A 24,951-nucleotide genomic window follows, 5' to 3' on the forward strand; every position below is an offset into this window, starting at 1 on the left:
TTTGGGACATACTGACCCGTTGCTTCTCTCCCTCTGGATTTAGGGAGGGAAAGCAGTGGAGGACCCTCAGCCTCTGGGCAGAGAGCGAGAGGAGTCCTACAGTGCCATTATCCTGATAGCTGTCTGCCACACCTTTGGGTTTAGGGCGGGAAATAATCTGTTTTACAACACCACTTTGAAAATTCCATGTGGACCTTCAGCCTGGCAGAGGATGAGCTGAGCCTGGGCTGCATTAGTAAATCGAGTAGTGGGGGGGGAGGCAGATGGCACTGCAAATTACTTGCAGGGTAAGCAGTATATATAGATTCTGGGGGAGATCAAATGGTTTTCTCCTCTTGTTTTGGGGGTGAAACATATTGATTTTTTTTGGCAGGACCATCTGGGGGTGACTGCTCCTCATTCAGCGCCATCCCAGTGTAGACTTGACCTGTTGTTATGCAGAGAGGCTGCTGGCAGTTGTGAAAGGGCCATAATTGTGAGTTTGTGCCAGAGCTGGATGCAGGATAATCTGAAAGCAAAAGGGCCAAGGAAGACCTTGGATGGAGGTGGCGGATGCATCAACTGGGATGCTGAAGTACTGTGAGACACACAGATGGGAACAGGGTGTAAGGACATGGTAGCAGCTGCAAAGCAGGAGGGTTAGGGCAGCACGCCTTTGCTCAGCATGTGATAACCTTGCTGCAGTATCAAGTGGCCTCTAGATTGGAGGAGTGAAGACAAATGCAGACCCAGTCTTCCATGGGCACAGCTGCAGCGACGGCTTTGCTTGGGCAAGGCAAGCTACTCACTAAGTCACATATTTTGGTAAAATTGACTTGCAGGGTTTCATCACATGCGTGAGGTCCTTGGGCAACGTGGTGGATGGTGCAAGAGGCCGGGTGCTGAGCTCAGCTGCTGGTTCCTCATCGCACCCATGCAGAGCTGGGGCTCATACTGGCTGGGGCTCAGCCCTCCCGCCTTCAGCCTAGAAAATCTCCCATCCCTGCTGTGCCCAGAGTCCAGGCTTTTTGGTCCACTTCCCAGAAGGACATGGCTGCTGCCATCGAATTTAAGATGGGGCAAGCATTTGGAATGTTGGGGGGTTGAGATAGGAAGGAAAGAGGGGATAGAGCAGCTCAAGGCAAGTGCTTCCAGGCTGCAGATCTTGGTCTTGCCATGGGGGCTTGGTAGGGAGCAAGAAAGGAGGGGAAAAAAGCAGAGTTCAGGGCATGGTGTCACAGGCTGGGGTGTACCTGCATGTTTTTGGAAAAAAACAACCCCTGAAACAAAAGTCTGCACGGTCACACATCCCTGGGGGAGGAAGCCCCCCAAAGTGGGGCACTGGGGGCAAGCAGAGGAGGAGCAAGGGGTGAGCTGCAGACTGTTGGTATGCACAGTGTTTGGTACATTGCTTACCAGTCCCTTCCCTGAGAGGTTTGGTATCTTGTGTTTATTTGGGTTGGTTTGTTGGCATGATGTTTTATTTTTCCTTCCTGACCAGGGACTGCTGACCCCGATAACGGTGTCGCGTAAGCACGGGTAAAATATGCAGGCACCCGACATGCAGTTGAGCAGCCCCTCCTTGGGATTCTGCAGCTGCAGATCAGCCGCCAACTAGATAGGAGTGTCCCATCATCCCGGGGTGACGAGAGACCGCCGCCTCCCAGACTGGCGTGGTGTTAATCAGGCAGCCTTCCTCTCGCCTGCAGCGGGGTGATACGGTTGCCCCGTTGTCTCCACATCACTATCTCCTGGGTACAGGGGAGCTGGGGTGGGGTGGGCTGAGAAGTGAGGTGACTGAAATGCCTGCAAGCAACAGGAGCAATGGCCGGAGGGAGGCCAGCTCTCTACTGCACGTCGCAGAGCCCAAAAAGCATTTCAAAGCGATGCTTGTACCCCATCCCCTTGCTCACAGCTGAATTGTGGCTGTGAGAAACATCCCAGTCTCGAGCATGGGGAAAGCCCACAGCTGTATGGCATCCTAGTTGCATGACAGCCTGCATCCCAGCTCACTTACAAAGCCTGCCCTTTAAAAACAGCTAATAATTTTTTTAAAACAGTAGTAATCAGTTCAGCAGCTAGAGGCAATGTCCCTTGGCCATTCTTTACATTATTAAAGCCCACTCTGCCGTTTGTGGAGACCTGACTGAGCGGCTTCACCTCAGGCTGAGTGCCCTGCATTGCACATTGAGGGATCAGGGCTGAAGATCTGACGAGCATGGCTGGAAGATCAATTAATTTCCCTGGTTTGCCACTAAACAGCACTGAAGTGCTTGGATCTGAGTGCTAGTGAGGCCAAGTCCTGCTGATGGGGATTTTGAACCTCTTTGAAAATGGAACTCTTAAGTAAAATGTTGATGCTCGCATTAGTTGTTAAAAGTGCCCCGGTGTGCTTGCATGCCAAAGAGCAGCTATCCTGCTCCTACAAAACAGAGGGTAACGCACCCTACCTCGGGCATGGTGGCATGTTCCTGTGGCCACAAACACAGGCACGAGTCTGAGCTGGGCACAGGGGACTGGGTGGCCCAGGGGAATAATTTTTCCTTCTGGATGAGCCTCCGCTGTGCTCCCGCAGTGGGGCTTGCATGGCCATGTGCCATCTGCATCCTGCCTCCAGCCCCAGCATCCCATCCGGGGCTGGAAAACCCCTCTTGAAGCTGGGCAGTGTGTGCAAGGATGCATCGGTGTAATAGTGCAGACTTCACGGGATGCTTTCCAATATCGAGAAGGGCACTTAGAGGTTACCTTGACTGGGATCCCCCCGTGTCCAAAGCCAACAGCAGCCTGATGAAATGTGACCACCCGTACACCTTTCCTCCACTGAGTCACTTGGGAGCACCTGACAGAGTCTTCACCCTGTTTTGACTGGCTAAAAATTAGGGAGCTGGTCTGGATGAAAGGGTCAGAACCCTGCACAGAGGGGAAGGGGTGCTTGCCCACTGGCAGTGGTACCCATCAGAGAAGGCTGAGCAGCTCTGGTTGGCTGCAGGAGCTGCCCAGGTGACTGGCTGAGATTAGACCCCTAAATTTCAGCTGGCTAAAGTTAGGGACAGCTTCAGCCCTCCTCCCTCCCTGCCTCCCCCCCATCTTGCCTCCCCATCACTGCACTGCCCTGATAATGGCTGCTTAGTTTTTAAGGCTGGAGGCTCTGTGGTCAGCCCGCGGCACTGTGCCAACCCTGGGGGCTGAGAGCTGATGCTCACACCCTCCCTCCTTGTCTGCTCTCTGAGCCCGGCGTACAGCGAGCTGCTTCTGACGGTTAAAAACTTGGATGCGAATAAAAGCAGATGGTGCCTTATCTGCACACACCTGGGTTGCCTCTGTGCAGGCAGCCAGTCATGGTGGTTTTTTCCAGCTAGGAAAAATGAGAGGTCCTTTGGCTGGTCAAAGCAGTGGACAAAGGCCACCAGCGCTTGCTGTATACCCACTCCATATGGGATGGAAAGCCATGTATTTGTTAGGTCTTAAGCAAAAAAAAACAACTCCTAGGGGAGATTAGAGGGTGGTTATTGTTCCCTAGAATTAGTATCTTCTTGCTCTTTATAAAATGAAGTGGTTTGCAGGTGCTGCAAACCCTTCCTGCTCTCCAAATGAAGCAGGACGTGAAAGAGGGACAACAGGGAGGAAGGCACAAAGGGATGCCCACAGTGGGATGTGTTCTTGCCACAACTGGGAAAGCACGGCGGGACTGAGTGCCTCGTCCCAGAACAGGGACGTGCTGCCCTCATGTAGTACACATACATACCAGGGAGAGGGCATCAAATGCTTCTGAAACGTTGCCCAGAGAAGTTGTGGATGTTTCATCCCTGGAAGTGTTGAAGACCAAGTTGGATAAGGCTTTGAGGGACCTAGTCCAGTGGGAGGTATCCCTGCCCATGGCAGGGGGGATTGGAACTGGACGGGCTTTAAAGTCCCTTCCAGCTCAAATCATCCTATGATTCTATGATTCTATTTCTATTTCTGTTTCTATCCCTATTTAGATTTTTTTATATTTCTTCTGTTATTTCTATGCTTATTTATATTTTTATCCATCTGTGTGTCTCTGGGCAGTGGTTTTCATGCCCCTGGGCATTGAGGGCTCATGGAGGTTATGGGAAGGCCCTGTGTGTATTTTAATGTCTTGCTGAAGCACCAGGGGGTTTGGTGGTGCCAGTGTTCACCTCCGAGTGCCACACAGCACGTTGGCGGACACCAGGCAGCTGTGCCTACATGTTTGTAAGAAATAAAGGGGAAAACATCATCCAGATCTAAGGGCAAGACGCTGATAGTGGCTACATTTAATCACCCAGGAACAGCCGACCGCTCACCCAGCTGGTGAAGGATGGCTGATTGTCACTTCCTTATGTCCCTGTTCTGTCCCCTCACAACGAGATGCATGTCTCCAGAAGGAGGACAACCTGTTATTGTGACCCCCACCACACACTCTAGGGCTGCACTGGTGACCCCAAGCACCTGGTGGGGAGGGCAGAGACATTCAGCTGTGGGATGCTGCTCCTGAGCCTATTTTGATCTCTGTTCTCCCCTTTTCTCCTTGCTGTCTCTCCCAATGTCTCCTCCAGTGTCCCCCTCCTTGTCTCCCTAATGTCCTCCACAGTGTCCCTCCTTGTTCCCTGATATTTCTCCTCGTTCCACTCCTTGTGTCCCCTCTAAACATCCCTCCCTGAACCCCAGTGTCCCATTCAAGTGTGCCTTCATATATCTTGATGTTGTTCCAAATGTCCTGCCATGTTCCTCTCTGTCTCTTCAGTGTTCCAAGCACTCCTCAGTGTCCCACAATGTCCCCTCCATGTCTGTCCTTGTCCCCACGTAGTGTCCCCCAAGTGCCCCTCCTTAGCTCCTCCATGCCCTCACAATGTCTCTCCTCCCCACCCAGTTTTTCCCCAAATGCTCTTCCTTGTCCCTACCCAGTGTGCCCCCAAATGCTCCTCCTTGTTCCCCAGTGACCCCCCAGTGTCCTTCCTTCTTCCCACCCTGTATCCCAAGTGTTCCTCCTCATCCCCAGAGCCCTGCATGCCCACTCAGTAGTCCCTGCACTGCCCCTCTTGTCCTCACCCAGTGACCCCTCAAGTGCTCCTCCTTGTACCCCAGTAACCTTCCAGTGTCCCCTTAAGTGCTTCCCCTTGTCCCCCAGTGTCCCTCCTTGTCCCCACCTAGTGTCCCCTCCTTATCCCACCGTTGTCCCTTACAGTGTCCCTCCAAGTGCTCCTCCTTGTCCCTCAGTGTCGCTCGTTGTCCCCACTCAGTACATCTTGCTGTGTCCTTCCTTGTCCCACAGTTGTCCCTTGCAGTGTACCCTGAAGTACTCCTCCTTGTCTCTAGCCAGTGTACTTCCAGTGTCCCTCCTCGTCCCACTGTTGTCCCCTGCAGTGTCCCTCCAAGTGTTCCTCATTGTCCCCCCTTGTCCCCACTCACTGCTTTCCAGTGTCCCTTCAAGTGCTCCTCCTTGTCCCCCAGTGACCCCCCAGCATCCCTCCAAGTGCTCCTCCTTGTCCCTTACCACTGTCCCCTCAGCGTCCCTCTTGTCCCCACCCAGTGACCCCTCAAATGCTCCTCATCCCCCAAGTGACCCTCCAGCGTCCCCCCAAGTGCTCCTCCTTGTCACCCAGTGTCCCTCCTTGTCCTCCACTCAGCGCACCTTGCTGTGTCCCTCCTTGTCCCACAGTTGTCCCTTGCAGCATCCCCCCAAGTATTCCTCCTTGTCCCTAGCCAGTGTACTTCCAGTATCCCTCCTTTTCCTGCTGTTGTCCCCAACAGTGTCCCTCCAAGTGTTCCTCCTTGTCCCCTCTCAGTGACCCCACAGTATCCATCCAAGTGCTTCTCCTTGTCCCTAGCCAGTGTACTCCCAATGTCCTTCCTGTCCCCACCCAGTGACCCCCCCAAGTGCTCCTTTTCGTTCCCCGGTGACCCTCCAGTGTTCCTCCAAGTGCTTCTCCTTGTCCCCCTGTGACCCTCCAGTGATCCCTCAATTGTTCCCTCCTTGTCCCCTAGCATCCCTCCTTGTCCCCACTCAGTGACCCCCCCAGTGTTCCCCCAAGTGCTCCTCCTTGTCCCCCGGTGTCCCTCCTGTCCCCTCCCGGTGCCCCCACCGTGTCCCTCCGGGCCGGGGCGTGGCGGGGGAGGGGGAGGGGGGGGACACGCGAGGACACGGGCGGGTGGCGCGCGCGGGGCAGTCTTCCCCGCGGTCCGCGCCGCGCCTTTAAAATCCCGGGCGCGGCGGACGCGGGCGCAGAGGCGGCGGCACCGGCACCAGCAGTTGCTTCCCGGGGCGCTTGGTTTGCGCCTTCCCTCAGCTTCTCCCTGCCGTGCGTGGACCAGGGGCAAGCAGGGCGTCGTCGGGTGAAGCATCAACCATGACGGAGAGCCCGGCTGCGGCACCGTCTTCACCTGCCAAACCCAAGCGGGCCAGGGTGGCGCGGCGGCCGGCGTCCCACCCTACGTACTCGGACATGATCGCGGCTGCAATCCGCGCCGAGAAGAGCCGCGGTGGTTCCTCCCGCCAGTCCATCCAGAAGTACGTGAAGAGCCACTACAAGGTTGGCCAGCATGCTGACGTCCAGATCAGGCTTGCCATCCGGCGCCTTCTCGCCTCCGGCATCCTCAAGCAGACCAAAGGAGTCGGTGCCTCTGGCTCTTTCCGCTTGGCCAAGGCTGACAAGGCGAAGAAGTCCCCAGCCAGGAAGAAGAAGAAGGCGGCCAGGAGATCCACATCGCCCAGGAAAGCGGCAAGGCCAAGGAAAGCCAAGTCACCATCAAAGAAACCCAAATCTCCCGCCAGGAAAGCCAGGAAGAAGTCAAGGGCCAGCCCAAAGAAAGCCAAGAAGCCAAAGACTGTTAAAGCCAAGTCGCTGAAGGCATCCAGGCCCAAGAAGGCAAAGCGGTCGAAACCCAGAGCCAAGTCCAGCGCCCGGAAATCACCCAAGAAGAAGTGAGAAGTCTAGAAGCGTTTCGGTGCTCTCCCCATTGGTTTCTGTAAATAGCTTTTGCCTTTATTTTTACCCCTTTCTATTGTGTTTTATAAAGAATTGATCTGTTCTTGTCTGGAAATAGCTAAAACAAGGCAGTTAATGAAAGAAAAAAAGGAACATCTTTGGTACGGAGAGTTCCATTTTTTAAGTTTTTGGTCTGGGTTTTTATTGTGACGTCTCATAAATTTCTTGTGTGCGTGTCTTGTTTTTTTTTTTAATGCTGGGCTGCTTCTTGTGTGTTGGGAGTGATGGTGACTCCGTGTGTTTGTTGAGGCCATACAGGATGTCAGATCCTGATCTTTTCCCAGCTCCTGGGGGATTGTGTATTGGCTGAGGCTGGGCAAAGACTCTGTCTACACTGGAGGGGAAGCGGGAACGTATGGCTGCGAGAGACACAGAGGAAAAGGGGCTCCCTGCTCCCTCCTCTACCATCCGGGCTTCCAACCACGGAGCCAAGGCGAGGTCTGCTGGGTGCTGGAGATAACGGCCCAGCTGGCTGGGCGATGGAGCTGTCTGCCTGCAGGAGCCGCAGCCGCACAGCTGGGTAGTGGCAAGGACTCTTGGGGCAGGGATGGGATAGAGATGGTGGAAAGGGGCCAGGATATGTCCACCTTTGCTTTCAAGGAGTTGGAAGCGTCCATGAAGTGGGAAGGGGGTTGATCACCCAGGAGAAAGGACAAACATGGCTATGAGCAGGCTTCATAGGGAGGAAGGGGCCTGAGCGCAGCACTGGGCAGCTTGACAGGCTTGACAGGCAGGCTGGGGAGGTAGGACAGGACCTGGTGAGGTAGGACTGCTAGGTATGGTCCCACTATCACCCTGGGGCTTTGGATTTGTGCCCAGTGAGGGCTGGCACAGCTCCAGGGCCTACTTGGTTCTGCCTGACTCCTGCTGCTCCCCAGGCAGGGCTGGGCAGTCCTGACAGCCAGAGCTCAGCAGGATCCAAGCCTCAGGGAGAAGGTGCCTAATTCCCCTTGGCTAGAGATGTCTAAACTCCTCAGATGTCAAGTTCTCCAATCACCTGGGCCAAGAGTTCTGAAATACCAAGTGTGCCCCGTCCCCTTGCTTTGCTGTGCCTAAATATCAGAGGCTCAAATTCTTCACCCTCCTAGGTGGCAGCTCACAGATCCATTGTCCAGATAATCCTAGGAGGATTTGTTCCATGATCTTCCTCTCTCCTCTGTGCCTGGGACGATCATGGAACAGATCCTCCTAGAAGCTATGCTAAAGCACATGGAGGACAGGGAGGTGATTAGAGACAGACAGCATGACTTCACGAAGAGTGAGTCCTACTTGACCAGCCTAGTGGCTTTCTATGATGGGGTAACCACATCAGTGGACACGGGAAAAGCAATGGATGTGATCTATCTGAACTTCTGTAAAGCCTTTGAAATGGTCCCCCACAACAACCTGCTCTCTAAATTGGAGAGAGATGGATTTGGTGGGTGGACTGTTCAGTGGATAAGGAATTTGTTGGATAGTTGCATTCAGAGAGTAGTGGTCAATGGCTCGATGTCCAGATGGAGATCTGTGACAGGTGGTGGAAACAAAGATGATCGGAGGGCTGGAGCACCTCTGCTGTGAAGACAGGCTGAGAAAGTTTGGCTTGTTCAGCCTGGAGAGGAGAAGGCTCCGGGGAGACTTTATAGTGGCTTTCCAATACCTGAAGGAGCTACAGAAAAGATGGGGAGGGACATTGTACAAGGACATAGAGTGATAGGAAAGGGAGAATGGTTTTAAATGGGAAGGGGGAAAATTTAGTCTCGACATTACCAAGAATTTCTTCATGATGAGGGTGGTGAGGCACTGGCACAGGTTGCCCAGGGAAGGTGTGGATGCCCCATCCCTGGAGGTGTTCAAGGCGGGGTTAGATGAGGCTTTGTGCAGCCTGGTCAGTGGGAGGTGTCCATGCCCATCGCAGAGGGGTGGAACTGAATGGTCTTTAAGGACCCTTGCAACCCAAACCATAATATGATTCTATGATCCTATGATCCTAAGTCACCTGGGCAGATGGTGCCCGAGCCTTTAGCCAACTGAGGAGGCCAAACCATGTAGTTCAGGGTACTGAAATCATTGCCCTGCAGACACCTAATCCCTTTGGGCTCTCGTTCCTAAGACACTTGCACCAAAGCCTCACAGATCACGGAAGAACCTAAATGCCTTTGGAGAGCATGGTGCCTCCGGGACCTGAGGGAGCGCGCAGTCCCGCCGAAGCCCCGTGCACACACAAGCCACGCCCATCGATCCCATGAAGCCCCGCCCACAGCCGCAGCCAAACAAACCCAAGCCCAGCCCACAAATCACATAAGCCCCGCCCATAAACCAAAGACACGCCCACAACCCAACCGATGCCCCGCCCACAACCCCGGTGAGCCCTCAAGTCCCGCCCACAGCCTATCCATGTCCTCTCCGCGGCCCCGACGAAGCTCCGCCCATATTCACAAGCCCCTCCCCATCCCCCGTGAGCCTCCAACTCCAAGTCCCGCCCACCATTCACCGAAGCCCCGCCCACAGTCCCGCTCCAAGCACCCTCAAAGCCCCGCTCCCACCCCCCGCAGTCCAAGCCCCGCCCACATCCCCGCCCCGCGAATGAGGGGGCGTGACCACGGCGGCCAATGACGCTTCTCGAACGGCTCTGGGCCGCCGCGGCCCCGCCCCTGGCGGCGGGGAGGGGTAGCGCAATGTGGCGTGGCGGCGTGGTGGGGGTGCTGCGATGCGGGGTCATCGGGGGCGCCGGGAGCCCTCGTTGCGCTTCGGGAGCGGCGGCGGCTCAGCTCCGCCGGCGTCTGGAGAGCGAGCTGGATGACATCCGAGGCGCCGGCACTTGGAAAAGCGAGAGAATCATCGCCTCCCGCCAGGGTCCCCACCTCCGCTTGGCAGGCGGAGGAGCAGGTACGTGCGGGGAGGCGGGGAGGGCTCTTCGGCTTCTCCTCCCGGTGCGAAAGCCGTGCTTCTCCTTCTCTCTGTTCCCGCAGGGATCCTCAACTTCTGCGCTAACAACTACCTGGGGCTCTCCAGCCACCCCGAGGTGATCCGAGCTGCGGTGGAGGCTCTGGAGAAGTTTGGCGCCGGGCTCAGCTCCGTTCGTTTCATCTGCGGTACTCAGGTACCGGAGCAGCATCCCCTGCTCCAGGGTAGCTTTTCTCGGGAGCTCTGCTCAGCCTGCCCCCTGCGTGGCCAGGTGGAAAAATCCACCGGCCGAGTCCCTGCTAGCCGAAGATCTGGATATGTGCCAGCTTAAACCATTACAGCTCCTCAGAGAGCAAAGAAACATGAAATGAATGTCTTTTTCTCACCATTAAAGGTCAAAATTAGAGCGAGTCTGACTTGCAATGGCCCTGTCAAATCCACTCCGATTTATCCCTGCTGGAGCCCTTTCAGAGCACCAGCCAGTGAAGTGTGGAGAAAACTCAGAACTGCTCCCATCTCCCTGCTGTGCTTTGGGCTTCCAAACCCTTAACTACCTTTTAGGGCCGCGTTCACAAACACTTTCTGAGCACAACTAATTTCTCCCACACCCACGCACCTTCTCTGGGTAAAACTTGGCTGTTTGCTGCTCTGGCTGCCAGCAGCTAACAGCAGTGGGCAAGCGAGAACTTGTGCCGCCCCACTGATGTGGCTCGCTTCTCTCTTCTCTTTAGAGCATACACAAGGACCTGGAGGAGAAGATCGCACGTTTCCATCAGCGGGAAGATGCCATTCTCTATGCCAGCTGCTTTGATGCCAATGCTGGTATCTTTGAGGTTCGTAGGGCTTTCCTGATGTTAGGTGTGGAGGAGGGAGGTGACAGTGATGTTCCTGCTGTGTCTTCCAGAGGCTCTGGTGTGAGCTTTGTGCTGCAGAGAAGATGGCAGTGACTGGTGGTGGAGAACCCTGACTTGGTGCCCTTGAACTTGGGGAGCCATGCAGAACTGTTTAATCAGCTCTCACCTCCCCTTTCCCCAGTCAGGCCCAGGTTTTGGGAAGGTCTTCCTTTTCCTCGGGGGTCTGTTCCCCTTGAAGCGTAGGAAGGAGGAAGGGGTAATCCTCCAGGCTTGCTAGGGAAGGGGAGGGAGGTTTTTAGCTTGGAAGACACAGGCAAGAGTGTGGCCTAAGGAAACTGGGGAATAAGGTGGCTGGGTAGGAAGTGAAGAGTTTAGTGGTGCCAGGAGAGACATGGCAACTGCAGTCAAACGCAGCCTTGTCCTCTGCACTGAAAGATGTTGGAAGATTGAGGTGATCAGATAAGTTGGCACCCCAGAGCAAAGAAGATCCTTTCTGTTTGGCGTGACTAGGCCCTGCTGACCCCAGAGGACGCAGTGTTGTCGGATGAGCTGAACCATGCCTCTATCATCGATGGGATCCGCCTGTGTAAGGCTAACAAGTACCGCTACAAGCACATGGACATGCAGGACCTGGAGGCCAAGCTGCAGGATGCACAGGTATAGACGTCTGCTCCCACCCCAACACAAGGTTGCTCCGTTAGCTACCCAAAGGGTGAGCTCTGTCTTTTTCCATGCCATAGGCATCATTTTTGCCAATAGACACAGGTAGGCATGGATGGGCAAGGTGGGGAAGCAGCTGGTTGCAATGCAACCCCCCCATCTCGGTTAGATACATCCACTCTCTGCAGCAGCTGGACTATGTCCTAGTGTTCTTTGCCAGCCCCTCTCCTCAGGGTGACATCTTCACCCTGGGGATGCCACTCTCCCTCCCACAGAAACATCGGCTGCGTCTGGTGGCCACTGATGGTGCCTTCTCCATGGATGGTGACATCGCACCCCTGAGGGAGATCTGCCAGCTAGCCCAGAAGTATGATGCCCTGGTCTTCATTGACGAATGCCATGCCACGGGCTTCCTGGGACCCAATGGCCGGTTAGTGGCCTTTTCAACTCTGTTTCTTCTCCTGCTGACCCCAGCTGCTTCTGAAGCAAGTATCTGCTGCTTCTGTAAGGGATGGTGGACCATCTCTTCTGCCTGTCCTGGCAAGCAGATGGACTTCCTTCCTGATTTCCTAATCCTTGTCCTCTCAGATAGCAGTTTCAAATGCTTGCATCTTGAGGTTTTTGTGGTAACTTCAGTTTACACAGATTGATTAATGCCCTTAATTAATTAAGGGCAGCTTTTCTCTTCATACCCTGGAGATCCGCCAGGTGTCAAGTGGTTCACTTGCTGTAGGTGTTTGTTGAGAGGAGGTGCTTTACATGCTTGTTTTGTCCAGGCACATCAGCGTCAAACATTCTGTTGTGTGCTCCTTCCTGCTTTTTACTCGGAGCTAGAGATCCCTGTGAGGCAACGCCTGTAGGAATAAACGATGGGTCCCTTTGCCAATGGAGGGATAGTGCAGGAGATGATGGGGAGAAAGCCATCTCTGAAAAAGCCAAAAATTACTCTGCAAAGAGTTCCTTTCCAGCTCTCTCCTCTCTAGGCAGATCTCATGTGGGAACCTGGCAAATTCACATCAAACTGTGAAATGGGCAGGAAGTGAGGACTAAGCAAGAAAACTTGCCTCGTTTTCTCACAAAGGCCATGGAAATATTTCATGATGGTGCAAGAGGCGTCTTTTAAGAGAAGAGGTGCCACTCCTGGTGTCACTTCATCACTGACAAGAGAGGTGCTCATGCTGAGCTTTAATATATTTCAGACCCTGTAGCTGCACTGAGCTTTCTCAAATTTAAATCTTTCTAAGGAACAAATCACAGGATGGTCTCTTTGTCTTGTAATTTTCCTTCCCTGAGGCATGATAGCTGCCCTGTGAGCTGAGGTAGACCTTGTTGCTCTGTCCCACTGGGCTCTGTGGTCCCACCAGCTGCAAAAACAACTGTTTGACTACAGTGAGGTAAGTGCACAACAGCTTTAGGGAGTAAGAACTGTCACTGAGTGCTTCATGAGTTGTGCCAGTTTCAGTGTGAACCTGATGCTGTTGTCTACACCACTGCGTTTCGAGGGAGCCAACAGCTAAGAGGCTGTGCTCTGTCCTGCCTTTTTGGGCTGGAGGATGTGAAGCTGCAGAGCATATTTGCCGTGTCCAGTTGGTTCCACTAGCATAGACCTTGACAAGGTGCTTTAGACCTTTGTGCATTTAGGGCAGCACATCAGCAAAGTGCACAGCTCACCTCAGAGAACATCGGCTACTCCAGACAGGCAACTGTTTTTCCCTAGTGTACGCTAACAGTGTAGCACGTCAGAGCTGTGTGCAAGACCTACATCGATGGCTAGTGCTCTGTTTGGACTATTAAACTTCTATACAGGGAGTGTGAGTGCTCTCCCATCTGTAGGGGATGAACAACCCATGCTCTTCCATGGGGAGATCTCAGTCTAACCTTTTCCACAGGAAGGCTAACACTTGGGTTGAACTACCACAGGGGGGTTGTTCTTCCTTTACTGGAAGCGGGGACACCGGAGACCTGGCTGGTGGTGCTCTGTTCCTCTTGAGGCATCAGATAGAACCATAGAATCCTTAAGGTTGGAAAAGAGCTCTGAGATCATCCAGTCCAACCATCAGCCCAACACCACTGTGCCTACTAAACCACGTCACAAAGTTCCATGTCAATACGTTTTTTGAACACCTCCAAGGATGGTGACTCCACCACTTCCCTGGGCAGCCTGTTCCAATGCTTCACCCTGCCAGTAAAGAAACTTTTCTTAATGTCCAATCTAAACCTCCCTTGGTACAACTTGAGGCCATTTCATCTCATCCTATCGCTTGTTACTTGAGAGATGAGACCAGCACCCACCTCACTACAACCTCCTTTCAGGTGTAGAGCTGTAGAGTGGTGTGTGCTGACACAGCTGATAATGTGAGATTCTTATTTTTTACAGGGGTACTGATGAGCTCCTAGGAGTGATGGACAAAGTCACCATCATCAATTCCACCCTGGGAAAAGCTCTTGGAGGAGCTGCAGGTGAAGGCATTTTCCTGTCCAGGGCCCTCCATGCCCTGAATAGCTCCACAGCATCGCTTTGATGTTTCCTTCCTCTGCCTAATGACAGAGTAACAAATGCATGTTATCCTCTTTTGGTGGTGGCATGAAGCTCAGTTCGAGACCCTGCTGCAGGGTCAGGGAAGGTCCTGCTATGTGATCCTTCCACTGTCATCTTGCCCATGCATTTGCCTTTGGGGTCAAGCCAGAAACTCTTGGTAAAGCGCATCAGCTGTGATTTTTGAGGCCTGGTTTGTACTGAAATTCCTGCTGTGACAGGTTGGCTTTATTGGGGAAGGAGGGGGGTCCTAAACAGGTCACCCTACGATGCCTTATCCATTTCTCTTTCCTCCATCTGCAGGCGGGTACACAACTGGCCCCAAACCCCTCATTGATTTGCTCCGCCAACGTTCCCGCCCGTACCTCTTCTCCAACAGCCTGCCTCCTGCCGTGGTGGGCTGTGCATCCAAGGCTCTGGACCTGCTCATGGAGAGCAATGCCATTGCACAGTCCATGGCTGCCAAGACCCAACGGTGAGGGGACCATGTTGGGGTTGGAGCAGGTGGAGAGGTTTGTTAGGAATGAGTTGTTCATGTGGGTTTATTCCGCCCCAGGTGATAACTGTGAAGGTAGTTTGCAAATCATGGCTGCAGGGTGCTTCTGTGTGCAGGCAGATATGTGGGCAGATGTGTCACATTTGGATGCTCTGTGTACTAGGACACATCTGCCCCTCAAGCAGCTGTAATCCCATGGACCTGAACAGGAAATAGCGGGGGGATCACTCCAAAAAGAGATATCCCTTCCCTGCACAGGAGATGCATGGTGGAGCAGAACCATAGCCAGCCCTTGGTGGCCAGGGCTTCCAGGGGAAAGCAAGGCAGCAGTCCCCAAGGACAGGGGTGGTGATGTTTAAGTCATCCTCTTGTTCTTTTCACCAGGTTCAGAAGCAAGATGACAGCAGCTGGCTTCACCATCTCAGGGAAAGACCACCCCATCTGTCCTGTCATGCTCGGGGACGCTCGGTTGGCTGCAGTGATGGCTGAGGACATGCTGAACAGAGGTGAATAGGGAAGGGAGTTCTGGATGCAGACATATGCCTTGAGGGGAGGGACAGCTGATGGTGATGCCACCACTATCCCTCCTCCAGAGGATGTTCCTGCATGAAATCTATTTATTTGGTACCTTCCAGCAGCAAATGTCATCCTGCTGTCCCCCAGACGTTTCTGGCTTCCTGTCCTTTCTCTCTTGAGGGGTGTTTACATTAGCTCTCCTGTCCTGCCATGTTGGACTCCATCCCCATCACTGGCCCTAACCCTCATTACCATGCTTGAGCGCAGATGCCACTTGAAAACCCTGAAGCCTGGGAATGGTTATTGAGACGGGGGGGAGTATCTGAAGGCCTTTCTGACGCCTAGTACCACCTCAGCTTCCTTCACCCCCAAACCAGCTCTGACTCTGCGTTTCCTCCCCAGGCATTTATGTCATTGGCTTCAGCTACCCCGTGGTCCCCAAGGGAAAGGCCCGCATCCGGGTCCAGATCTCAGCTGTGCATAGTGACGAGGACATCGACCACTGTGTGGAAGCCTTCACCGAGGTGGGACGGAAACACGGAGCGCTGCCTTGAGGGGCCAGCCAACACCTCCTGTGGCACCTTCCCTCCTTGTGACCAAGTGCCTGTGCCAGGGGAAAAGGCTTGAGCAGCACGCTGTCAAAAGCAGGATTGGTCCTCAAGACATCTAAGACATGGGGGAAGCTGTGGTTCTTGCAGCGTGCTGACAGCAGCACTGCTTACCAGCTCTTGTGTCATTAAAGGTCCCCTGTGGTACAGGGGGTATTTGTCTGGCTCTTGTTTTCTTGTTTTCGTCCAGGAGCTACAGCTCTTTCCCATCCTCTCTCACTGTAACTGGATACTCTGCTGTGTCCTCGCAGAAGTATTAGTCTGGATGCCAAACTGCTGCAGCTCCTGCTCTCTCCTGCCAGTGGATGTGGAGGATTGATGGTATGCCTGATGTCACCTTCTTCCTCCATGTTCTCCTGTGGGTCCAGCATCCCATCAGATCTGCCGCTGTAATTCCCTACCAAGGCAGGGGCCCTTCCCAAGCCCTTGGCAACCTGTGCCACTGGCATCTGGTTTGTGAAGGAGAACAAGGGCTAGCTGAAGCTCCGATGCTCTTTTCTCCCCTCCTCACTCTCAGATGTTGAGTGTGAGGCTTGCTTGGTCCCCAGCACTGGCTCTAAGGCTTTTCCTATTGCTGCGCTGCTCCCAAGTCTGCTCTGGGAGCTGCATCTCACCCCAGACAGAGGGGCTGTCAGGCAGCTGGGGAAGCCAAGATGGCAGAGGGCCTGCGTCTGCCTGGGGCTGAGGCTGGGGGCAGAACAGGTGGCAGAAACCTGTAATTTTCCTCTCTCAGCTGCAAATTTCACACAGCAGAGAATGCACAGCAGCCTGGGATCTCAATTTATTCTTCCAAGCCATGCTGGGCTAGGGATTTAGCACTCCAGTAGGAATAAATGGGTCCTGAGCATCTCTCAGGATTGCTTTGTTCGTATCATTTTTGCTCCAGGTGAGGAATCATGTGTGTCCTGCTGTTTGCCCATGTGCTGAACTGAATACGAGCTGCCTGCAGCCCCAGAGCCTGTGCTGTGCTTGGATACCGGTGCACTGGGTCATGTCAGCAAAGCCCTGCTCCAAAAATGCTACCTACCATTAGGGAGTCAGGGAATGAGCTATGGGGTGATACCGTATCTGACTTGAACCACAGCAACTGCAGAAGAATGCAGAAGTTAATCCAGGGTTGCAGCACTCTATGGGATGCAAAAGGCAGGGGAGACACACGTTTTCCGTGGAGCTGCCACCAGACCTTGTCTGAGCACCTGGTAGTGCAACTGTGTGCCAATTTTATTTAATTTTCCACCTCCACAGGGCTGATAAAGTGTGATATGGAGTTCTGTCTGCGTGACATCAGGCCCTCATGGTGCTGCAAACTCTCCTCCCTTACACTCCCTATTCCCAAAATATTGCCCTTTGGTATTGGGGAAATGGCAGGGAGTTGCCCTCAGGCCTCTTTTGCAACCTGGAAGAGATGAAGCTTCAGCCAGATGGGCTTTGGTGCAGGGGGTTTGAGTCCCTAAGCTGAATCGCTGCTGTTTTCAGCCCAATGCATGTGCACCCCCTTTCTTCCAGCTGCTTGCACACCTCCATTGCACACCTGTACCACGCTCCTCCCCTCCCTCCCTCCTGCTGGTCCCCAGCCCATGCCTTCTCCTCTCCCCTGGACTTCTGCAGGCAGCTTTGCCCATGTCTCTGCTCCAGTCAGGGCAACCAGCCCAAGCATTTTAATCCTGTTCCAGCTGTCAGGTTCTCTCTCAATGGGAGGGCAGTCATATGAGTGTCTCACTGCTCATCCACAAGCAAGAGCAGCAGCAGCTTCCCTCCCCAGTGATGCGCACAGTTGCATGCACACATGTGTTCCCCCTTCCTCCTCCTCTCTTCACCAGGAGCCCTGACCTCCCTCTCCCCTCCATCTCTCCCAGGCCCCTTGGCAGCTGACCCCCTGCGCTCCTGTTTCTTCTCTGCCAGCTTCAAGGCCGAGCTCTGCAGCAAACTGCGGTTTGCACAGTAGCACAGGGAACGCTGGAGCCCAGGGAAAACAGGAGGGTCAGGTGATGGCACACTGGAAATGAATAATGCAGCGCTCACTGACTGACTGCAGGCGCTGTGTTAATATTACATTCTCAGAGCCTCCAGCTCTTTGTTTCTTCAAGGCCTCCTGACTTAGATCTCATCTGTACCTCTTTGCGGCTTTCAGCCCAGAAAGCAAGACAACTTCTTGCTGTGTGGGACGTAGAGATAGATGCTACTTTTCAAGGGTGGCAGCCAGGCTCACTGACTCACTCCAGACTCATCCTGTGCACTGCTCTGCTGGGCTTCCCCCCAGGTTTTGGGTTGTCACTCTCTGCACTATGTGGTGTAGGTGTGGAATTCCTGTATCTCACCCATTTTACCTCTACATAGGAACTATCCTGTCCCATTCCAATTCCATACACACCCACCCTCACAAATGCTTCCAGCTCTGTGTCCCTGCCCACCCCCAACTTCTACCCTCACTAGGCTGCCTCTTTGCAGTCCCAAATCTACCCCTATTCCTGTAGACACCCTCCAGCCCTTCTCAATACCACTGTTTCCACCTTGATCTGCAACCCACTTCACCTTACCACTTCCCCAGCCGCATCCCCTTTCCCTGCCCTCTCTCCCTGCCCAGGCAGGCAGGGATGCCCCAGCTTGGACTGAGACTGTTGGGGCTGATACAAACATGGTCTGAACCTGCTGTGATGTGCTGCAATTTTCCCATCTGGCATCCTTTGTCAGAGATAAACGCTGCACAAGGACCTCTGCCAGTGTTAATTCCTCTGCACTGATGGGCACCCAGTGAAGAAGCTGCATCCCCCTTACCCTCCGAGGCCTTTGACGAGAAACAGTAACGCCTGCAACCTCTTCCTGCTTCATTTCTGGAGGTTTATTTTCCTGTTTTTATCCCTTGGCTCGCCGGCCCCAGAGGTGAGTCCAGGCAACCTACTCATTTCTTCAGGCTGTTTGGCTGCAGGAACAGTTGCCGGGGTGTCCATGCGCGGCCTCCTCAGCGGCAGGAGCACTTGCAAGCAGCCACAACCGGGTAGGGGATCTGCCGCCAGGAGCAGTGTGGGGGTCCAGGGCGCTGTGGAGCCCAGCAGTGCCAGGCCAGCAGCTTGATGTGGGTGACCTGTGCGGCGCGGCAGGTCATGCCGGGGGGCCAGGAGCAGCTGGGGGGTCCGGTCTGGCAGGCGGTGTGGCGCACCCAGCGGGGCCAAAAGATGGGTCCCAGATCCACCCAGGTGGAGGTGAGGCGGCAGGCAGCCTGTTCCACCAGCCACTGCCGCAGGCGGTGAGCCAGGGCCCTCGTCACTTCGGGGGACAGCTCGGGGCCGGGGGGCAGCAGGGTGGGCATCTCCAGCCCCTCTGCCTCTCGCCACAGCTTGCGGCGGTAGCGCCCAGCCCCTTCTGCCAGGTCTCGGCTCAGGGACTCCAGGTTGTCCTCGGGGATGCTGCCGTTGCGGTTCCAGGGCTCCTCGGCTGCCATCCAGAAGGGGTCGAAGGCTGAGCCCAGCAGCCGGCGCAGCCGCCCTGGCCGCAGGTGCCGGGGCTTGGGTGAGTAGCGATAGTCCTCGGGGGAGAGTGAGAGGCTGTATGGCCGCACTGGGGCTGAGGGGCGGCCACGCAGCATGTGAGCAGCAGGGTCAGGGGTGCTGGACAGCAGTGGTGGCTCCTGGCGTTCCTCTGGTGGTGGTCCCAGGGTACCCAGTGGTGGGAGCAAGCAGAAGAGCAGGAGGAGGCAGCCGCTGTGTGGTCCCTCCATGGCAAGCGGTGCTGTGACGGGCTGTGCCAGGCTGTGGGTTCTCACTCCGGCGCATCCCCCGAGTTATCACCATGTCGCAAGGCATGGCCTTCCCCTTTTCCCTGGTTACAGTGGCTGATAGCGAGCCAGCAGGGACACCCAGCTCTGTCCCGCCAGAGAGGCGAGGCTGCACCAGCCCTCCTGCCAGGATGAGGGGTGCTGCCGATGTGGGCATCAGCGCTGCTGTGGAGGGGAAGGGGCTGGCATGTCTTCCTCCTCCACATCCTGCCCTATCATTAGAAGAGGCATCCAGAACCTTCCCAGTGAAGGGAAGCTGGTGGCTTTTGGGTCTTGCCGAGAAGGGACCACCAAGACACACTCAGCATAGGTCCCATTGCAGGGGTGGACAGGGCAGTGGGTCAGGAGGGCTGCATGGGTCGCTGCTGCCTCTCGGCACATCAAGCCAGCATACATGCTCTCCTGGGCAGCTGTGACAGACTGAACCTCTGGAGATGGCCTTCCTGAATGGCTAGTCCTCCAGCTCCGCGTTGCACCACCCCAGCAATGGTGGTGGAGGGCAAATCTATGTTGGATGGAACCCAAAACCTGCTTTCACCAGGTCAGACATTGTGGGAGAGAACTGATCTGCTCAGTGCTGTGCTACTAACAATTAATTAAAAGCAGCTAGTAATAGCAATTAATTGTTTGTGCTCCAGAGGGTTAGACCTGTATCTCAAGGATGAGACAAGGGTCAGGCTCACTGTCGTGGGATATTCATGGGCAACAGGTACTGAACATCCAGCATCGAGGGGTGCCCACAAGGCCTTCCAGGGTCCATGAGACTCTGCCCCTCTCCATCCTCCCTCTCCCACAGGAGGGCAGCAGGCTTTTCCTCCACTGTCCACTCCTCACTGGAGCGGGGAGTATCTGAGCCTGCAGGAAAGCTGGGCAGAGAAGAGTTAAATCCAAACCAAATCTCAGGGAGAGGGGAAAAAAAAACAACCAGAGATCAATGGATCAGCAGCAAGAGCAGAGAGAGGGAAAAGGGGGAGACAGAGAGAGAGAGGAGAGGAGCTCCACAAGGAAAGAGATAGGTGTGGGAGCCAGAAGACGAAGCAGAGCTGGCAGTGGGTGGAGAAGGCAGCAGAGCTCTAGGTAGGGGTGAAGGCACTGCCTGGACAAACTCTTCATTAGCCCACATCTTCCTTGCCACTGCTGCTGGACTGGAGGTCTCCCCGGAGCAAGCTGCAGGCCCTTCCTCACAGAGGTGAGTGCTGGCTTCCCAAACTGAGAGGTGGCCTTGGGCTTCTGAGGAGGGACACATTTGTGCCTAAAGATGGACCAGTTTTTGTGTGCGGTGCGTGCTCATAGGGGGTCCTCTGCCCCAGCAAGGAGATCCTATGGGACTGGTTGGAGGAGCCAGATGGTTACCAGTAGGACATAGGGGATCACAGAGCCAGAGAGGCTGGGATGAGCTTTTGGTGTGATAGAGAATGGCTTCTGGGAAGGAGAAGTGGCATGAACTAAGGGGTGGGGGAGCATGGGGTGAAGGAGCTCGCATAACCCAAAAAACAAGTTAATTGCATGTCAACAGTTGCTAGATAACAGTGTCTTTCCCTCTTGGCTGCTGCTTAGCGAAGGACAGTTTGTTCTAATCAAAGCACAACACAGAGAAGGCTCGTTAGGAGATAGGCTCCCCGTTGGTGCTCCCGGCCTGAGTGCAGTGTTACTTAGGCTGGAGGAAGCTCTGCAGCAAATCACAATACCTTGAGCAGCGGTAATAACGTGTTCCTTCACAATGATAATCGTGTTGTGTTTCAGGTGGCTCTGAGGGCTCCCTCCCATCCCCTCTTAGCTGCCACCATCCAACCCATGACCACCCCTCTGGATCAGGAGGAGGTAGCCTTAGTTGCCTCTCCTCTGTGGAGCACAACTACTTCAAGAAAGGCAAAGTGCAGCCAGTTCCAGGAGGTGGTCCCAGGTGAAGGACCTCCCTTGGGGAGGGAGCCTGGTGGGATGCTGCTGCTGCAAGATGTGGCACTGCCCTGTGGTGAAGGTGCCAAGACCACTCACTGCCCCTGACTTTGCACCTGAGCCCTGTTGAACACCAGCCAGGATTCAGGCTTGCCAAACCAAGCAATCCCAAGAAGTTTGGGGTTGTAAGAGGAATATAAAGGAATCCAGGTGAAAGGACAGGGGCTCCTTGAGGAGACTGGGAGCACAGGAGCTGCTGTGGTGGGGACATGAATGAGGGCAGGAGAAAGGGGTTTTGGGTACTCTCGAGCCAGGCAGACGTGGGCTGACTGATCTCAATAGCATTCTTGCCAGTGACATCAGGAGGCTCTTGATGTCATCATTTAACCCGCTGGTTGGGAATGGCATCTCTGGGAGAAAAATGTGTGTCAGACAAAGGCCAGGATTGGCTGCCTTGGGACCAGAGGTCTGTTGGCTACTGTGGTCAACAGCAAGCAGCGACCCCTCGCCTATGGCCATGCACAGATGCTGTGTCCTCCTTTCTTCCTGTGCAGGTCCACGTAGTCAGATGGGGAGATGCCAGCAGGCTGGAATGCCTCCTCTGAAAGCCTGGAGCTGCGAGCTGCAGGGATTATCGTGCCAGTCATCTTTTCCCTCATCTTCCTTTTGGGCACTGTGGGGAACGGGCTGGTGCTTGCTGTGCTGCTACGGAATGGCCAAGTCAAGTACAACACCACCAACCTCTTCATCCTTAACCTGGCCATGGCTGACCTGTGCTTCATCATCTTCTGCGTCCCCTTCCAGGCCACCATTTACACCCTGGATGGGTGGCTTTTTGGAGCCTTTGCCTGCAAGGCTGTGCATTTCCTGATCTACCTCACCATGTATGCCAGCAGCTTTACCCTGGCCGCTGTCTCCATTGACAGGCAAGAGTCCCCTTCCCTTTGAGTCCCTCAGCTCAGGGACAATGTGTTTGCCACACTTGTGCCAAAAGATAGGAAAAAAGCCAGCCCTTGCCCTATTGAGCCTTCTGTAAGGAGCAGGCAGGACTAACAGAGGCAGTTTCCCTATCTCCTCATGCCCTCTTCCAGCACCAAGCCGAGTCCTTGGCCTGGTTACCCAGTCCCCTCTTAGGAAAGAGGGGTGCAGGCACATGCTGAGATTTAGTATTCACAATGCTAAACCAAGAACAGCAAAATCCCAGGGTAGCAATGCACTACCCTGGAGGAGAAAGAGGGAGCCCTCTGGGTCCTGCTCCTGTCCTTCTCTTCCCTGGTTCCATAGGCATGTTGCTTGTCTTTCCCAAGCTAGCACAGCAGGGTGGGCAATGGACAACCTGGACACATAGCTGGGATGACCCCTATCTCTATGTGATTCACCATAACCCTCCTTACCAAGAGATGGGTGGCTACATGCAAAGGGATGCACAGGGTAGCAGCTCCACAGGACAGTAGGACAACAAGGTACCATCTTACTCATGTTATGTTTGATCTCTCCTTCTCTGCCCCATCCTCACCAGATACCTGGCTATTCGCTATCCGCTGAAGTCCAGGGATCTCCGTACCTCCAGAAATGCAGGAGTGGCCATTGTAGCGATCTGGTCACTGTCGCTGCTCTTCGCGGGGCCTTACCTCAGTTACTACCAGATTGTCCATTACCACAGGGTGCCCATCTGCATCCCCATCTGGGAGGACCGGCGCCGAAAGATTCTGGACATCCTCACATTTGTCTTTGGATACCTCCTGCCCGTGATTGTGGTGAGCCTGGCCTACGCCAGGACTATCAAGTTCCTGTGGACGTCTGTAGACCCCATAGAAAGGATCTCAGAGTCCCGGAAGGCCAAGTGTAAGGTCACCAAGATGATCGTGGCTGTGGCCATCCTGTTCTGCCTCTGCTGGCTGCCCCACCACCTGGTCATCCTGTGCTTCTGGTTTGGTCATTTCCCCTTCAACCGAGCCACTTATGTTTGCCGCCTGGCTTCCCACTGCCTCTCTTATGCCAACTCCTGCCTCAACCCCATCGTCTATGCCCTCATCTCCAAGCATTTCCGCAAGCATTTCAAACAGGTCTTCACCTGCCTCTTCTTCCAGAACAAGCCCAGGAAGAAGAAGAGGAGAGTTGGAAAGAAAGTCCATGTGGGCAAAGGTTTCACCAACAGCACCAAAGGTTTCTATGGAAACAACACTGAAGTGACCCAGATCCCAGAGAGGAACACCAGGAAGAGGGACCCTAAAGGTGCCAGTCGTGATGCCAGAGTATGGACTCACCACCTACAAGATGCCATGGTCTCTGTGCAGAAGGAGCAGCTGGAGGAGGGAAGTTTGGCAACAGCTGGCCATCCCCTTGCAATGACCCCTCCAAGAGAAACCGAGGACTTTCTTACAGTCCATCACAGATAAACAAAGTGAAGAAGCCTGTTTTCCAGCTTGTGAGTAGCCACTCAATTCCAAAATGGCCAGGATAATGGGAAGTAGAGAGGAATGGACACAATAGAGCCACAAAAACATTCTGTGGCAATGGTTAACCCATTGTCCCCAAACACCTTCACTCACTGACCCAGAGCATTCATGTAGGAATGGCATAATCCACCCATACAAATGCAGAGTGGAGGGACATGACGTAATGCAAAGGGACCTGAGCGGCGTTCCTGCAACGTGATTTAAGGCCTTCATTTCCCAATTTCCAAACCTGCTAATTCTGTGCAGCACCTTGAAACTCTAAGAGAGAGGCAATTAAAATGAAACCATCCTGGTAGGAAATCCAGGCTATTAAGGGCACATCACAGCATGTGTGGGAGAGATGGGCAGAGCCCATGGAGACCTCTCCCTGTTGGGGCTGGGGTGCTGTGCCCAGCCCCAAGAAGTAAAACACTGTGCCCTGCCCACACGTGCTTTTCCCATGGTCCAGGAGCAGCCCTAACCCACCTCCATTCCTTTCTCGAGCCCTGCATCCAGATCAGAGGGCCTTTGCCAGGCTGTCTCATGGGCAAGGAAGTCAGCCGTCTATGCCAACAGCTCGACAATGCAAACTCTTCATCAGTTGCTAGTCATACTCAAATGATTTATGCCATGGCAGGTGAAGATTGGAAAGGCTTGTGTGCTGACACCTCTGTGTACCACCCCTCTGACCTGTGGCTTCTCTGAAGTTCAAGGAGGAAAGGACTGTCTGTCCAGTCTCTTTCCACCCTGCCCCACCACAAATACCCACCGGAGAATGCTTCCCAGAGCTTTTTCCCACCTGGCTTTACATCAAGCAGACCCTGCAGGGCACTGTCCCACTTCCTAATGCTGCTTACAGTTCAAATGTCTTTACAGATAGCCACCCTCAGTTCTTCACGAACAAACCTGGCAACTCCTTCCACCACTTGTGACCCGCCTTTTTGCTTACTTTCTGTTTGCCTTTTGCAGATTCCTGAGCGGTCCTGTCTCCTCTTTGAACTTTCCTTGCTACTCAGGGTTTCATCCTTCCCTTCTGGGGCCGAAGGACCTGTTGGTCTCTGAGCAGTGATATTATTCATTGATATTAACCCTGCGTGTGTGGTTTAGTGACTTTTTGCACATGATGGTGATGATCGGGAATGAATTGATGGCTGCCACCAATGAAGAAGAAAGCTAAGCTGGAAAATGACCTGTGGAGCCAGATGACAGTCATGGTGAGGCAGAGAAAGACCCATGTGCACTTAGTTCAACTCTATCTCCTCAGTGCCCCTTTCTACCTGATGGAGAGGGTTTGTAGGAGAGCGTGAGTGCAACACCACAC

At 54.2% G+C, this 24,951-nt stretch overlaps 4 protein-coding genes across 7 annotated transcripts; 3 read left to right on the top strand and 1 right to left on the bottom strand.

Moving 5' to 3' along the window:
* Positions 1-6,191: 6,191 nt before the first annotated feature.
* LOC104065912 (histone H5) lies at positions 6,192-7,158 on the top strand. The gene has a single exon (XM_009568444.2). The coding sequence runs from the start codon at positions 6,330-6,332 to the stop codon at positions 6,906-6,908; it is 579 nt and encodes a 192-aa protein (XP_009566739.2). The 5' UTR covers positions 6,192-6,329; the 3' UTR covers positions 6,909-7,158.
* Positions 7,159-9,548: 2,390 nt separating this feature from the next.
* Positions 9,549-15,626, top strand: GCAT (glycine C-acetyltransferase). Its single transcript, XM_009568445.2, has 9 exons — positions 9,549-9,836; positions 9,920-10,050; positions 10,586-10,687; positions 11,219-11,365; positions 11,644-11,798; positions 13,746-13,828; positions 14,208-14,379; positions 14,785-14,906; positions 15,319-15,626. Exons 1-9 carry the CDS (start codon positions 9,560-9,562, stop codon positions 15,468-15,470), a joined length of 1,341 nt encoding a protein of 446 aa, XP_009566740.2. The 5' UTR covers positions 9,549-9,559; the 3' UTR covers positions 15,471-15,626.
* A 91-nt stretch (positions 15,627-15,717) lies between these two features.
* On the top strand, positions 15,718-24,737 carry GALR3 (galanin receptor 3). 4 transcript variants are annotated; one of them, XM_054050616.1, is made up of 4 exons: positions 15,718-15,845; positions 18,216-18,404; positions 21,747-22,118; positions 22,712-24,737. In XM_054050616.1, the coding sequence occupies exons 3-4, from the start codon at positions 21,769-21,771 to the stop codon at positions 23,589-23,591; spliced, it is 1,230 nt and encodes a 409-aa protein (XP_053906591.1). In that variant the 5' UTR covers positions 15,718-15,845; positions 18,216-18,404; positions 21,747-21,768; the 3' UTR covers positions 23,592-24,737. The 4 variants fall into 4 exon arrangements, with proteins under 4 accessions (XP_053906591.1, XP_053906584.1, XP_009566741.1 ...); XM_054050609.1 differs by lacking the exon at positions 15,718-15,845 and having other exon boundaries at positions 16,981-18,404; positions 20,413-22,118; XM_009568446.2 differs by lacking the exons at positions 15,718-15,845; positions 18,216-18,404 and adding an exon at positions 20,352-20,485.
* Positions 18,398-19,257, bottom strand: LOC128849316 (noggin-like). Its single transcript, XM_054050635.1, has one exon. It carries the CDS (start codon positions 19,237-19,239, stop codon positions 18,484-18,486), a length of 756 nt encoding a protein of 251 aa, XP_053906610.1. The 5' UTR covers positions 19,240-19,257; the 3' UTR covers positions 18,398-18,483.
* Positions 24,738-24,951: the final 214 nt, after the last annotated feature.

This window comes from Cuculus canorus, chromosome 1 (genome assembly GCF_017976375.1).
Source record: "Cuculus canorus isolate bCucCan1 chromosome 1, bCucCan1.pri, whole genome shotgun sequence".
Lineage (NCBI taxonomy): Eukaryota > Metazoa > Chordata > Aves > Cuculiformes > Cuculidae > Cuculus > Cuculus canorus.